Source organism: Lithobates pipiens, unplaced genomic scaffold (genome assembly GCF_037356315.1).
Source record: "Lithobates pipiens isolate NorthernLeopardFrog02 unplaced genomic scaffold, aLitPip1_a1.2 Scaffold_18, whole genome shotgun sequence".
NCBI lineage: Eukaryota > Metazoa > Chordata > Amphibia > Anura > Ranidae > Lithobates > Lithobates pipiens.
In genome coordinates, this window is record NW_027507758.1 from 643267487 (window position 1) to 643284594 (window position 17108).

General features: G+C 44.0%; 2 protein-coding genes across 2 annotated transcripts in view; both read left to right on the forward strand.

Moving 5' to 3' along the window:
- The window catches only part of LOC143986907 (uncharacterized), a 356956-nt gene that overhangs the window by 293280 nt on the left and 46568 nt on the right, over positions 1-17108 (forward strand). The gene's annotated exons all lie outside the window — the stretch shown is intronic.
- Positions 2507-7565, forward strand: LOC143989906 (uncharacterized). The gene is made up of 6 exons (XM_077490181.1): positions 2507-2526; positions 4653-4780; positions 4869-4992; positions 5109-5206; positions 5286-5492; positions 5616-7565. The coding sequence occupies exons 3-6, from the start codon at positions 4908-4910 to the stop codon at positions 5817-5819; spliced, it is 594 nt and encodes a 197-aa protein (XP_077346307.1). The 5' UTR covers positions 2507-2526; positions 4653-4780; positions 4869-4907; the 3' UTR covers positions 5820-7565.

The following is a 17108-nucleotide window of genomic DNA, read 5'->3' on the forward strand; positions in this document are numbered from 1 at the left end:
TGGTAAATGTATGTGTAGCACTGACCCCCGAAGGAGCGGCTGGTTTAATTGGGCTTACTGTTACCTTCTTGACCTCGTGTACATCTAAGGGTTTCCTGAGGTAGATGGACCAAAGAACTGCAGAAACTGACACTGGATCCACTTTTAGGATATTTATTTGACAACAAGTAGACAGAAGAGTCTCTCAATGAAGATAGAGGGTTGGGTCGGAAGTTCAGCTACTCTTGGAACTGCAAAAAATAGGAAGTCTCTCACTATAGAAATCCAGAGAATTACCGCTCACAACTGGATTCTCACAGCTACCGGATAGACCTCCTCTCACTAGGCCTAGCAGCCGATAGAGTGTTTGAGTAAAGCAAAGTCTCTGCCACAGACTTGGATGTAGAACACTTGTGAATAAAGTCTCTGCCACAGACATGAATGTAACTGAAGGATGTAGGTAAATTTAGAGAGCCATCATACGGTACCAGTATCTCTCAGCCGGTCCGGTGATACCGTATGAGTGTAAATTCACTTGGTGTCTTTCAACTGAGCCTCCAGGCTCTTTCTGAGGAGCCAGCCTTATGCGTGGCCTTCTCCCGAAGAGTCCTCCCCTGGTTGCTTCTCCAGTTGCTGGGCCTCTCCACAGATGAGACGCACCGGACCACCTTTGAATCCTCCTTCCAGTTACTTTGCCTCAGACTAGCCAGCCCCGAGACTTGGAATTGGATGGATTCGCACCCCAGGCCATGAGGGCCATGGGGGCTGGTCAGGAGGACCAGGACCAAGCAGACAGAAAAATCTTCTGGACCAGAACCCAGAAGCACGTGATGTCAGTACCTTAAGTATCCTCTCCCAGAATGCACAGCAAGATGACACTCCCACTGGGCTGGTTCAGAGAAAGAATGGCACTCAATGCGCCTATCTGAACTGCGTTCTCACACTTGCCAGTGGTAACAGCGCCACCTGTGGCCAAGCAGAACCCAGTGCAATCCAGCTGGACTGGTACTGAGACCATAATTTGGCATAATTAACCCTAAAACACAACTGTGGCTTTAGGAATTTTAAATAGGAAAAAACACACAGTGCGTGCTCTTCAGGAGCCGGCACTTCATATGAACTGAAGACCAAGTCGCGGCCTTACAGATCTGAGCCATAGAGGCCTGATGATGCCCCGCCCAAGAGGCACTAACCGCCCTGGATGAGTGCGCTTTAACATAAAAAGGAGGAATTTTCTTTTTTAAGCCGTAAGCTTGACCAATCACTTGACGAATCCATTTGGAAATCGTGGACTTTGACGCTGCCTGTCCCCTTTATGGACCTTCTGGCAGAACAAACAAAACATCTGTTTTGTGAACCTGAGCGGTCGCCTTTATATAGACTCTGATCACTCTTATTACATCGAGGGAATGTAGTGCCTTCTCTTCCCTAAATTGAGGCTCTGGGAAGAAGAAGGTAGAATAATATCCTGGTTTAAATGAAAACCTGTCACCATTTGTATGATTACATTACTTTTTTTTCACAGGTTTCTACTTTAATATAGCAGCAAACATTATGAGATTAAAGAAGTAGGTTCAAAGTGGAAGCAGTGGATCTGCAGTGAACAGCATCCTGAGCACAAAGCACTTTATGTTGTATATGAATTTGCACATAGATCAGTTTACTTCATTTATTGATAAACACCATAAGATCAATTAAGTGAGTGTAAAGTGGAAGCAGTGGATCTGCAGTGAACAGCATCCTGAGCACAAAGCACTTTATGTTGTATATGAATTTGCACATGGATCAGTTTACTTCATTTATTGATAAACACCATAAGATCAGTGAAATGGGTGTAAAGTGGAAGCAGTAGATCTGCAGAGAATATTATTTGAGCCCCTAGCACTTTATATATGAATGTCTCCACATATTTTAGTGTATTTGTGATGATTTATGTGCACACACAATAGGACAGCGCTGTGACACATAATGCTCTTCTAGTTGATAAAGGAAACACTTACCTTTGTTACAGCAGCAGTCCGGTACAAGTTATTTCTGTAGGTATTTGAGTTGTTACACATAGCGCGGGTTTTATTCTATTTATATTGGTGACATAATTGCCCAAATCTGGGGATCAGGAGCCATTTCCACCCTTTACTCTGGGCTGGGGTTCTTTGTATCCATATAACAGATGTTCTACATGACTAAACCTGACATCAATTTACTGCAAAATCAAAGGTGACAAACTATCTCCCCCCGAGCAGTAATATATTTCTATCCCCCTTGGTGGGAGTGGAGAGGACCCATCTATAAGGATATACAATACATACACACACAGCACAAGGCCGTGTTCACACTACCAGACGTTTCTGCAGTTCCTCTGATCTCCACAAGGTGGTGATCTCACTTCTACCCAGACAGGAAGTCTACAGGAAGTGATGTCAGATACAGACAGGAAGTCTCTATGGAAGACAGGAAGTGATATCAGATACAGACAGGAAGTTCCGGGTGAGAGGTGAGTCGGGAGGAAGTAGAGAGGAGACATTGCTGGAAGAAGTAGCAGAGGAGGTAATAAGATCGTATTTTCTATTTACACCCAGTAACCCCCTTTTAGTGAAGGTCAGAAGTATTAGATGTTTGTATTTAGTTTTATAAAATGGACAATCTCTAATCGGGATACAATGTATAACGCAGTCAGTGTATCGGTATAATGTGGAGTGTGAGTTCCGGGGTCCCCACAGGGGGAGGACATGAGGCTCCCTCGGTAAGAAGCACATAAATGATTGTATATTGTGTCAGGATAGAGCCAGACACCTCGGCACCACCTGAATCTGAGGGGAGGTCTCTGGCTGAATTCACAACACAAAGAAGGGGGTCAGTCTGGTGAGAGTCGCCTTCCATGATGGACACAGAGAGGAGCTGATGGCTGCAGACCTCACTGGAAGGTGCTTAGAACTGCTGAGTCTGATGGGTCAGTATGGACTGGGTGCTGCTCTCTGCACCCTGGACATATAGTTCTGTATTGTCTGTGCTGCTGAGCTGTAGTCAGACCCTCCCAACCGCCTCCAAGGGCCCATGGACTTCACCCTGCCTGCCCTTCTTCAGCTACTAGCCTCTAACCCTGTTTGGTCGGATATCTGCCATGTCCTATACTTAACCCATCACGCCCTGATCTCTGCCCTTTTTTGGACCTGGATCTCTGCCCCTGAGTCGGTCCCATTTCCCTGGCCATCCTACATGGACTACCTGTGTGGTGTTACATTGTTATCCGGTGGAATTTTTCATTGTACTGTGTCTTGCTACCCTATGTGCTAACACTGCTCTGCCCTGTGGACTATCACCCCTTTGCTGTCCTGAGGAGCACCCTTCATTTCTGTGCCTTCTGTTTGTCCCATTAAAATAACAACCCTTATCTGTCCCATATTACCCCCCTGAGGATCGCTCTTCATTGCTGTATCTATTGTGTGTTCTGTGGACTAATTCTCCTCCTGCCTGTACCCCGAGTCCCCCAATAAATGCCCCCTGTGTCGGGTTCCTGGTGATTCGCCTCTGTGTGCTCTCTCTCTGCACTCTTCATTCATCACACCCCCGTCATGTCCGTCCTCTTCCTCCATAATCACTGTGATGTATTTTATCTCCAGCAGATGATGATACGCACATATATTATTATACAGGATTTATATAGCGCCCACAGTTTACGCAGCACTTTACAATATAAAAGGGAGACAATGCAGTAATAATACAATAAAATACAAGAGGATTAAGAGGGCCCTGCTCAGAAGAGCTTACAATCTAATAGGGAGGGGCAGGTGGTACAAAAGGTTGTAACTGTGGGGAATGAGCTGATGGAAGTGATAAAAGATCAGTTGGAGACGTGATCGGCTTCCCTGAAGAGATGAGTTTTCAGGGGTCGCCTGAAGGTAGCAAGAGTAGGGGATAGCCGGACAGGTTGGGGTAACGAGTTCCAGAGGATGGGAGAGGTGTACATACATATATATATATATATATATATATATATATATATATATAGGCTGAAAACCTAGATTAACCCCTTCAGGGGGATCAGTTGGTGATGAATATATCTTCTTTCCAAAGCTGGTCATACATGGACATACATCGTTCATCCAGCGGGATGAGAGGAAAAAACTGAAGTGATTCCCCCATCCACACATTGGAGGGGGATGGGGCAATCCTCCCCGCTGCACTATTATATTCTGACAATGGGGGGCACTCCTCCGCTCTCAGAATACACAGATCAGTGATGAAGCTATTGGCTGCAGTCTCTGAGTGACTTTTATCCGGCAGTGACGCTGAATTTCCATGTCTCTATGGTCACCATAAGTGACTTCCTCCCCTCCCCCTCATCTCCTTCATTATGTAAGTCATGCTGAGATCATCTCCCATTGGCTGAGCAATATTCTCATTTGTCTCTGAGCTCCTTCTTCAATTTTTTCTGATGCTCTTAGGATGTGGGTGGACCCTTGGCATCCTCACTAGCAAAGTGGGACTGTTGGTCCTGCATTGTATGTAATGACATCAGAATACCTGCTACAAGCTTTAATCCTGCATAGTGTGGGGGTCCTGTGGGGTAAATAATATCTCATTCTGAAGTGGATCTTTAATAAAATGGAGACCTGAATGGAGAGGTGAGGAGGATTCTGGGAATATCATTTGATTTTACTATTTGTGTTCAGATCTAGAGTTTTCCTCCTGTGAAGTCTGGAGATCATATGACCATCACATTGCCTCCACCTCCCTCCCTGATAGAATAGAGAAATACAAAGAAGATTCTAGAAGTCACCAGAGAGATGATGGAGGAGAGGTGAGGAGGATTCTGGGAATTCTGGGACATTATCCAGTAACAGACAAGGGATGTGTCTGGATGGTGACTGTATCATTGTGTGTGTCAGGTTCCTATAAGGTGTCAGGATGTCACTGTCTATTTCTCCATGGAGGAGTGGGAGTATTTAGAAGGACACAAGGATCTCTACAAGGACGTCATGATGGACAATCAGCCGCCCCTCACATCACCGGGTAAGAGGAGACTTTATTGTAAAGGAGAGAGCAGTACGGAGGCTCCACCTAGATCCCCCATCATCTGATAAACACATAGAAACAATGTATTCAGTCAGTGTGTGTGTTTCCTACAGATGGATCCAGTAATGGGAACCCACCAGAGAGATGTCCCCGTCCTCTGTATTCCCGGGATTCCACACAGGAAGGTCACACCATCCCCCACCATCATCAGGTAGATGATTGACAATTATTGGTAGTTCTGATTTATACACAGCATGATTGTTACAATGAATGTTTTATTATATATTCAGAGTGGAAACCTCGGGGATGATAATATTGATGTTAAAGAAGAGTATAAAGAGGAGGATGAGGAGTATGGAGTGATGGAGGAGTTTTCAGAAGGACACAAGGATATGATGGAGCCACCAAATACCAGGAACCCACCAGAGAGATGTCCCCATCCTCTGTATTCCCGGGATTCCACACAGGAAGGTCACACCATCCTCCACTGTTACAAGGTTGGTTGGATGGAGCCTCTAGAACATGGACTCCTAGAGATGATGTGTGGATTTTCTATGTGATGTCACAATAATAAATCTTCTATCTTACAGATGATATTCTCTCTCATTTTCTTGGTTTAGAGTGGAGATCCAATGGATATAGAATTTGAGGTGAAATCAGAAGAAGAAGAGAGGTATGTGAGGGATGATCAGCAGTCTATGGAGGAGGATGGAATAACGGGGACATTTATAGAGGAGGACACTCCTACAGAGATCAGCACAGGTGGGTCATTAACACTAAATCCATTCCTCCACCCATACTGCTCACTGATTGGTCCAGAGTAGGGCGGGGGCTGGGTGATATCAGCCTGTAATCCCCTGGTCACTTTCCTGAGCTGTGTTCCCCGTCCTGTATTCCTGGATTTCTCTCTGATAATCTTCCTTCTCTGTGCTGCCGACACAATTTATGTATCTAGACTGGATTTATGGAGATTCTGGGGATCAGCTGGCAGCAAAATGTTCATTTTCCCCATAGATGTTACTAGATCTAGGCACCTGGGGTATGTGATTTGGGTCTTCTGCCCCATACCCGGGTATGACAAGATCTCTGACAGAACAATCCCCCCAGGATTACTTGTGTTGTCTGCTGGCTGTGCCGGGTGGAGGGATATGTCTGTATAGTCTCAGACCCAAGTCACTGAGTGCAGTCTCAGGAGATGGGAGGCAGCGGTGTGGGACCTCTGCAACTTGTCTCATGTAATCATTTCATCTTCCACTGATTACTGAATACCAATATTATGAGTCCTGACCCTTACACTGTATACTTTATATTCTACATTACATACTCCTGACCCCTGCACTATATACTCTATGTTGTACATTACATCATTCTGATACTATATAGTCCTATCTGTTGTATCTTATACAATATGTTGTACATTACATAGTCCTGACTTCTGCTCTCTCCTCTCCCCCCACTGCTATATATACACATAATATGTATTCTCTTTTGTTACACCCATTTCCTACCAGCTGGACATTTTATATCGGATGATGTGATTGGAGGACAGACTTTTACATGTTAATAATAATGTGATAACATCCTCAGACTTTGGAACCTTAAACAGAAAGTGATAATGAGGGAGGAGTCAATAACCCAATGATGGGGGTCTTCAGGATCAGTCCAGTCTTCATCTTGGTTGTTCTCCCCCCATCCTCACTCTCTGACCTCTGGTGGGGCTCAGCCCCGCTGTTATTCATGACTAAACCATGGACTAAATAAGGAAGTGCAGGACTTCTTGTGTTGGGAAGATGGCAATGAGTGATAGAGGGGGAGGGGACACTCGTCCTATAATCCCCTCATCACTGTCACTCCTATAGAAGACAGTTCTCGTTGTTTCCTCCCTCTCTGACTAAGGTCCATGAATAAAGAAATGATCTGGTAGGAGATCAGAGGATCCATTTACTAGTTACCTTGAGGGGGGAATTGTAAGATCATATATAGGAATTGGGAAAAAAATGAAATTTTTAAGGCATATTGTACTCTTTTTAAAAACAAAAAAATAACAGTATTTATTTATTACAAATCATTCATGAAAAAGACTAGGATAAGAATAAAAAACATTTACAAAGTGAATGCGGTTTAAAAACATTTCTCAGTGACCAACCAAACAGTCCAGAGTTCAGCCTGAACCTACATGGACTGGGCTGGTAGATAGACGAGAAAGTTCCTTATGGCTTTACAAATGAACCCCTAAAATCTAGTAACATATATACTATATATATATATAATGACCTAATCATTTATCATACAGTAGTCATGTATGGAGGGGTTGATAGAGCCAAGCTGGAATAGATCAATTCTGCTTCAATATTCAAAGGGAACATTCCAAATTTGGTTGACCAGTTTCTCGCTCTGGACGGGCTTCTTCTGGAGCTATATGAATATATGTGTAAAGAAGAAGAAGTATGAAGTTGTCACTGAGGTGGGGCCGGCAGGTAACACAAAGACTTCACAGCGGGTTCCCGGTCACCATAAGACGACTGGAGCTCATTGGGGCCCCTGAAAACTGCAGAGCCAAGAGAGGTGTATATTGGACATGAACATTTGATGCCAATAGATATCTCTCAGTTCATGTCCTCTATATACTGAGCCATGGATAGTACTTAGCCTAGCATTCAACTATCCATGGCTCAGTATATATGGCCCATGGCATGTATCCTACAGCTCCGGGGTCCCAAGGAATGACCACTTATTGATCAGGATACGTATGGTTTCTTAAGTGCCAAATTCCCTAGAGAGGCAACTTTCTATGCCCTCCCAAATATCCACAAAAGAATGACCAACCCTCCAGGCAGACCGATCATATCGGGTATAGGGTCTCTTACCGAAAAAGGGAGTGAATTATTAGATTACCACCTCATAGAACATGTCATTAGGCTTCCATTATACATTAAGGACACACAGGAGGTGTATTGAGCGAATGTTGGTGCCAACTGGGGCCCTTTTGGTGACACTTGATGTTGAAGCACTATACTCCAGCATCCCACGGGGAGTCAGTAAGGCGCGGACATTCCTTAGGGAACTAGACCATACATGAGGGAAATATAGTGAATTTGTTCTCAGATTACTATACTTCATTCTTACTCACAATTGGTTTGTATTTTTAGACACCCATTATTTCCAGGTACAGGGAGTCGCTTTGGGCACTCAATGTGCACCTCCCAATGCAAACCTGTATGGGAATTGTTTGCAAGTGAAACTTTAAGCACATATACCGATCAGGCCCTGTGTGCAGGAGAGAACCTATGTGGCCTCATCCTCTAAAGCAGGGGTCTCAAACTGGTGGCCCTACAGCTGTTGTAAAACTACAAGTCCCATAAGGCATTGCAAGGCTGACAGTTACAAGCATGACTCCCACAGGCAGAGGCATGATGGAACTTGTAGTTTCGCAACAGCTGGAGGGCCACCAGTTTGAGACCCCTGCTCTAAAGCAATGAGGAGAGGACTGAGGGTAAAATTTGGTGAGACGGGTGGGGACCAGGTACCAGTGGAAAATTACTTTGAGGTCCGCCTCCACAAGGGAACTATTAAGGATTCCCCTGTAGGAGCGGCCAAAATCTGTGTGTCATTTGTCCAGGTCCCACTCAAACTGGAGATCTCGCTCCCATTTTAGCATGTAGGTCGCTTTCTCCAAGAGTTCGGCTAATGCTGAATAGATTAGGGAGATTCACGCTCATGGCTGAGGAACACCAAAGCTCATACTGATAGTTAGTCAAAAAGCCTCCAAAATCAATAGGATACCATCGTCCCAATACGTATATAAGAAAAAACTGGGCATATAGCTCAGAACAACCAAGAGGAAACAGCCTCAAAGAGATAAATTTCCAATTGGTTCAGTGGGAACAGGGACTATTGCGGTATCAGAAAATATTGTGAAACAATCGTTAAAACACAATTACATTTTATTATAATTTAATCCATATAACAGATAATACAAAGACATTGCTGTAGCAGAACCACATTATTAAATCCAATCACAGGACCCAATTGGTTCACGTTCTAAACAATTAAATGTTTTACGGAGATACAGGGATGACGCATAAATCCGACCGGTTTCGCGGTACTAAGAACACCGCTTCCTCAGGGAACGTCACTTTTAAACAATCTAGTATGAAAAATATATATGTAAGTATACAATAATATCATACAAAATATCAAGGAGTTTTTTACAGAAAAAAGGAAATAACAATAACAGCAGTAGTGAATAAACAATACATCAGCATTACATTAGAAAAAAACAAAACAGTGTTGGATCATAACTCACCCCTGGAGCTCCCAACCCACAGCACACGAGCGACCTATTTCGAGACACCCTCAGAACAGGGTGCCCCCCCTAAGGGCGGACACGGGGGGCAAGGTGGAGAGACTCAGAGCAGCGCAAACAGGGACTGAAAAAATAATGATGCAATGGTCCGTTTAAGTGGTGTTCAATAAAGAGGGATAAATATATCAGAGACCATGGGCTGGTAAAATAGAGCAGTATAGGGGAATAAGTGAAGAGATGAATAGATAAGATCTCTCATGTTGACAGAAGGCACCCAGTGAGCCATGGTCAATGAAAGCAGTGTGCACCTCAGAGGATTATTGTTGTTTAAACGGAAAACATACCCCAAATACATTGGATAGTTAGATCAAAAACTTCTAAGGTATCACCAAATTTTCTATAAGGGATGTCCAGAAATTCAATTACAGATCTTTCCTGGTTCAGAATAAAAGGTAAGCATAGTTAGTCAAAGACCAAGCATCTAAACAGACCAGGAAAGAAAGTGCATGTAACTGAAGTATATGTAGAGTCAAAATGAAGGGACAATACCTGAAGCTCAAAGGTCCTACGCATTGCTCGTCTCCACACAGGCAGCGCTCTGAAGATTTAAATCTCGAGCGCGCCATTTAAACCCCCAACCCGGAAGTGTTCAGGGCACAGTGGTGTGCTCCTTAATCCTGTCCCCGCATCACGGCGCATGCGCGGATGTACTCGTGCGCACGGCCAACATATTCCCCATGAATGAAAGACCAGGGGGAATGTCTAGGGGCGTGGCTGGGCGGGGATTTGTGTGACACATAATCCCCGTTCACCATCGCCTCAACTAAGCAGGGATCAGTCCGGGTCAGGCAGCCTGCGCATTGTATTGCGCTCCCATGTAACGCTGCAGAGGATATCCGCAGTGAAATGGGAGGTGTGAAAATCACACCAGGGTGCCACACGTCCGCCCGAGGGGGGGAGAACAAACTCCTCAGGTCTATCCAGCTGCGGGGCACGGAAGAACCAATAGGGGAAAACATAGCAGAGTCATGATCCAAGACTGTAGTACAAAGTTAGCTGCTGTGAATGGACTGGGGAGTGTCACAATGCCGCGGACCCCCGTCACCAAGCGGGGCGGCAACAAAGGCCACCCTCACCCGGTGGCTCAGGCCGGCCGCAGGTGACAGTCGCCAGACCAAGCCAGCCAACATACAAAGAAATGTATATATAAAAGTCCGAAAAGGACCGTCCTCAGAATAGCACCTGAATCATATAGGTTCCGCATTTAAAGGGGAACCAACTTTTTCTTTAATAAATATGAAAGTTACTAAATAGTGATATAATATCACAAAATCAGTATAACCAAGCGAGTATTAGCGTCTGGTGGTAAAGAATTCTTAATACTAGGAACGACAGGAGGGGGGGGGAAAAAGGGGAGTAAGCGTAAGAAAAACGTAAAAATGAAACAGAAAAAAGGAAGGAAAGAAAAAGGGAAAAGGTAAGGGGAGGGCTAATGTCACTTCCCTCACAGAAACCCTCTTCAGTCCAGTGCCCTCACACCAAATGCAAGGTTTCTAGGGCATTACCTGCATTTTTTAAAAAAGGGGGAAAAAAAGGGGGAAAAAATGTACAATGTACATGTACAACATGTAACATATTTAAAGAAAACATTTGTAGGAATGGGCTTCATTTAGGCCAGGAGGGGTGAGAGCATTCAGCCGCTCTATCCATAATGCTTCGCGTCTCAAAATGGCCTGATCCCAATTACCCCCTCTGGGGTCCTGTGGGATAACTTCAAGGACAAAGAATTTTACTAGATCAAATTGAAATTTGTGGTGTATACCCACATGGCGACCTACCGTGGTCATTTTCCCATTAGTCGAATAGTAGAGATGGTCACCCAAGCGCTGGCGTAATTCCCTGATGGTCTTCCCTACATAGAATGCTTGGCAGGCGCAGACCATCAGGTAAACCAGCCCTCGGGTGCCGCAATCGGCGTGATGTAAAGGCCGAAACATCTCCCCATTCGGTAATATTGTAACTCCTCCTTCTTGAATCCATGGGCATTTAGAGCATTGGCCACATCTATAAGTGCCTCTGGGTCCCTCCAAGGATCCAGAGGGCATTTGATAGTGACTTTTTGTTAATTTATCACGGAGAGAGGTGGCTTTTTTAAAAACTAATTCTGGGGTAGATTTAACATAGTTTCCTAATATGTGATGTTCAGTCAGTAAGTGCCAATGTTGGGACAAAATATGCCGAAGTTGTTGGTGGTGAGCAGAGTATTTTGTTATTATTTTAGTGGTGGGGGGCTGTTGTATACGGGCAGGGCCATAGAGCAGTGACTGGCGACTACGGGAAGAGGCTTTATTAAAGGCCTTTCTAAGATTAGTGGGGCTGTAGCCTCTAACTAACAAACGGTCCCGCAATAGATTGGCCTGTCTGTGAAAATCCCCGTCCTCAGAGCAGTTCCGCCTCAACCTCAAATATTGGGCAAAGGGGATACTGCGAACTAGAGGGCGGGGATGTGCACTAGAGGCATATAGAATCGTATTTCCAGCGGTAGGTTTACGGTAAAGGTCTGTGGTAAGAGAGCCCGAGGGATGTTTCAAGATATTTAAATCTAAAAATGAAATGTTGTTGTTGTCCGCCATAAAGGTGAATTGTAAATTAAATTGGTTTATATTAAGAACCTTGATGAAACTATCAAGGTCCGATCTGGTACCGGACCACACAATAAATAGGTCATCGATGTAACGGTACCAGCACAGGACAGAATCCAGAAATGGTTGCAAGGTATCCTCCCCAAAGATAAACCTTTCCCACGCACCTAGGTAGAGATTAGCATACGAGGGAGCACAGGAGGTGCCCATGGCCACCCCCTGCTTTTGTAGAAATAACTGATCATTAAATAAAAAATAATTCCTCGTAAGGATAAATTTAAGCAATTTCAAAATAAAACAGTTGAGTGGCCAGGAGGCAGAGACCTGCTCCATTAAGAAAGATTCAACCATCCTGACGCCCTGCTCGTGGGGGATGCTCGAGTAAAGAGCCTCGACATCAACTGCCACGAGCAGGGCATCAGGAGGGATCTGGATACCCTCGATGTGCCTCAACAGATCCGTTGTATCTTTGATGTAGGACGGTAATCCTACAACGTGAGGCATAAGGAAGGTGTCCACGAAACGGCTAGCATTTTCCGTCAAAGAACCCAGGCCTGATACAATGGGTCGGCCTGGGGGAGTTTGTAGATTCTTATGGGTTTTTGGTAGGGTATAAAAGGTTGGGGTACGTGGGGTCACAATATTGATATATTTTAAAGTTACCTCATCAATGAGGCCCTCATTATGTGCACCCATTATCAGTTGGCGAAATTCTAGAGTGAAAGATTCAATCAAAGAAGAATCGATAGGGGAGTACCAAGATGTGTTGTGTAGCACCAAGTAACACATTGTTTGGTACTGTAGATGTGTCATGAGAACTAGGTTACCACCCTTATCAGATTGTTTGATGATTAAATCTGGGTGTTTTTGAAGTGTCCTGATTGCCAATTTTTGTCGAGGAGTTAAATTGGACGGCTGATCCGCCCATTTATATTTCTTAAGAGATTTGATAGACTCATGTAGAAAAGCCCAGATGGCAGGGCAAGTCATCAAATCTGGAAATGCGCGAGACTTGGCTTTAAGTGTTTGTTTCTTCTGTTTAGGCCCAGATGGGTCTGATAGCTCGGGTCCCTGACCAGAAGGCAGGGGATTTAGTCCCAAGGTATTCACAGTGTCCTCATCTGTGGCACAGGCACCCTCATCATAGAGGAGCATCAGGTCACGTAAGGCCCTGAACTCTTCCATGGTGAAACTTTTGGTACGCTCGGCTAGTTCTTTTTCTAGATTTAGTTTTTTACGTTCAGGATCATAAATGAATTTGTAAGTGAGATTGCGAGCGAATAAGTATAGATCTTTAATTGTTTCAAAAATGTCTATGGGTTCAGATGGACAAAAGCCAAGGCCGAGTTGTAAAACATATTCCTCCTCTAATGTTAATGTGATTGACGTCAAATTAATGATGTTTAATGAAGATGCCTGATCAAGGTGTGTTTCATTACTATTGGGAGGGTACTTAGGGTTTAGGTTTTGTGTACAAAGGCGTCTAGACTGCCTTTTCTGCTGCCTTCTGGATGGGTTGAGGTTAAAAGGTTGGAGGGAAAAAGGGACTGGATTTGGGGTTGCAAGAGTTTTGGAATTACACTGTGTAATGTGGGGGCCGCTGTATCTGATTTGTTAGAGGAAGAAGAAGGAACTGTTGTACGTATGGCCTGTGAGGCTTTGGCCGATTTCCCCAATTTTCTGTCTTTTTTAGGATCTTTATGGGGGTGCCCGTTTCCAGTGAGTGATCTCTTACGTGGGAGGGTGGGGCCGTAAGACTGAGTATATTGAGATAGGGACTGTGATGATAGAGAGGATAAGGAAGAATCTGATTCGGATAATTCCATTGGTGGTCTAATTAGGGGTTGGCGAGCGTATGCAGGATTTCTCCTGTTATAGGCTCGACCAGCCCATTTATATGCATAGCCGTCAAGGAAGGCTTGTTTATCCAATGAGAATTTACCTTGTTTTTTAAAAATGATTTCCTTATTTAATATCTCTAAACGGTCTCTAAGTTCCTTCCATTTTTCCGAGAAGGTAGTGGAAGTAGTGATATCCGGATATTGCTGTAGTAATCTATCTATTTCTTCATCTAATAAGGACATATCATTCGAGTGCTGGGCCATCAATTGCTTCATTAGTTCTATGCTACATGAGGTCAGGGTCTCTTCCCAGATTTTTTTAAAATCAGTACTGGGATCTTTTAAAGTAGGAAATACTTGTATCCGAAGGCCCAAAGGGCATATCTTTTCCTGCACATAGAGTTTGAAATATTGCATGTGCCAATGAAGATGGGATTTTCTTTTTAACAACTTAAATATTTTTTCCAAAAAGATTTTGATATCATCATCAAATTTATGACTAGTTAAACACTCAGCCTGTAAAGTGGACATGAAATCACCCCAGCTTGATCCTAAAACATCCATAGTATCAAAAGGATAATGAAATGATCGACTTGTACTCACCAGAACGCTGTACCCAAAGGATATACAGAAAAGCAAAAACAGACAAGGAGAAAAACAAGATAACTATAAGTCATTAATAAAGATTCAGGTTATAGTCTGAAGGACGAAAAATCTATATCATTAAACAGTTTATACCTTAAACAATTGTTGTAAGTGAGGCATACAAGAAAGTTTGGATCCCACAATCCAGGTGTGTTATCCACCCTAATATTGATAGTTAGTCAAAAAGCCTCCAAAATCAATAGGATACCATCGTCCCAATACGTATATAAGAAAAAACTGGGCATATAGCTCAGAACAACCAAGAGGAAACAGCCTCAAAGAGATAAATTTCCAATTGGTTCAGTGGGAACAGGGACTATTGCGGTATCAGAAAATATTGTGAAACAATCGTTAAAACACAATTACATTTTATTATAATTTAATCCATATAACAGATAATACAAAGACATTGCTGTAGCAGAACCACATTATTAAATCCAATCACAGGACCCAATTGGTTCACGTTCTAAACAATTAAATGTTTTACGGAGATACAGGGATGACGCATAAATCCGACCGGTTTCGCGGTACTAAGAACACCGCTTCCTCAGGGAACGTCACTTTTAAACAATCTAGTATGAAAAATATATATGTAAGTATACAATAATATCATACAAAATATCAAGGAGTTTTTTACAGAAAAAAGGAAATAACAATAACAGCAGTAGTGAATAAACAATACATCAGCATTACATTAGAAAAAAACAAAACAGTGTTGGATCATAACTCACCCCTGGAGCTCCCAACCCACAGCACACGAGCGACCTATTTCGAGACACCCTCAGAACAGGGTGCCCCCCCTAAGGGCGGACACGGGGGGCAAGGTGGAGAGACTCAGAGCAGCGCAAACAGGGACTGAAAAAATAATGATGCAATGGTCCGTTTAAGTGGTGTTCAATAAAGAGGGATAAATATATCAGAGACCATGGGCTGGTAAAATAGAGCAGTATAGGGGAATAAGTGAAGAGATGAATAGATAAGATCTCTCATGTTGACAGAAGGCACCCAGTGAGCCATGGTCAATGAAAGCAGTGTGCACCTCAGAGGATTATTGTTGTTTAAACGGAAAACATACCCCAAATACATTGGATAGTTAGATCAAAAACTTCTAAGGTATCACCAAATTTTCTATAAGGGATGTCCAGAAATTCAATTACAGATCTTTCCTGGTTCAGAATAAAAGGTAAGCATAGTTAGTCAAAGACCAAGCATCTAAACAGACCAGGAAAGAAAGTGCATGTAACTGAAGTATATGTAGAGTCAAAATGAAGGGACAATACCTGAAGCTCAAAGGTCCTACGCATTGCTCGTCTCCACACAGGCAGCGCTCTGAAGATTTAAATCTCGAGCGCGCCATTTAAACCCCCAACCCGGAAGTGTTCAGGGCACAGTGGTGTGCTCCTTAATCCTGTCCCCGCATCACGGCGCATGCGCGGATGTACTCGTGCGCACGGCCAACATATTCCCCATGAATGAAAGACCAGGGGGAATGTCTAGGGGCGTGGCTGGGCGGGGATTTGTGTGACACATAATCCCCGTTCACCATCGCCTCAACTAAGCAGGGATCAGTCCGGGTCAGGCAGCCTGCGCATTGTATTGCGCTCCCATGTAACGCTGCAGAGGATATCCGCAGTGAAATGGGAGGTGTGAAAATCACACCAGGGTGCCACACGTCCGCCCGAGGGGGGGAGAACAAACTCCTCAGGTCTATCCAGCTGCGGGGCACGGAAGAACCAATAGGGGAAAACATAGCAGAGTCATGATCCAAGACTGTAGTACAAAGTTAGCTGCTGTGAATGGACTGGGGAGTGTCACAATGCCGCGGACCCCCGTCACCAAGCGGGGCGGCAACAAAGGCCACCCTCACCCGGTGGCTCAGGCCGGCCGCAGGTGACAGTCGCCAGACCAAGCCAGCCAACATACAAAGAAATGTATATATAAAAGTCCGAAAAGGACCGTCCTCAGAATAGCACCTGAATCATATAGGTTCCGCATTTAAAGGGGAACCAACTTTTTCTTTAATAAATATGAAAGTTACTAAATAGTGATATAATATCACAAAATCAGTATAACCAAGCGAGTATTAGCGTCTGGTGGTAAAGAATTCTTAATACTAGGAACGACAGGAGGGGGGGGGAAAAAGGGGAGTAAGCGTAAGAAAAACGTAAAAATGAAACAGAAAAAAGGAAGGAAAGAAAAAGGGAAAAGGTAAGGGGAGGGCTAATGTCACTTCCCTCACAGAAACCCTCTTCAGTCCAGTGCCCTCACACCAAATGCAAGGTTTCTAGGGCATTACCTGCATTTTTTAAAAAAGGGGGAAAAAAAGGGGGAAAAAATGTACAATGTACATGTACAACATGTAACATATTTAAAGAAAACATTTGTAGGAATGGGCTTCATTTAGGCCAGGAGGGGTGAGAGCATTCAGCCGCTCTATCCATAATGCTTCGCGTCTCAAAATGGCCTGATCCCAATTACCCCCTCTGGGGTCCTGTGGGATAACTTCAAGGACAAAGAATTTTACTAGATCAAATTGAAATTTGTGGTGTATACCCACATGGCGACCTACCGTGGTCATTTTCCCATTAGTCGAATAGTAGAGATGGTCACCCAAGCGCTGGCGTAATTCCCTGATGGTCTTCCCTACATAGAATGCTTGGCAGGCGCAGACCATCAGGT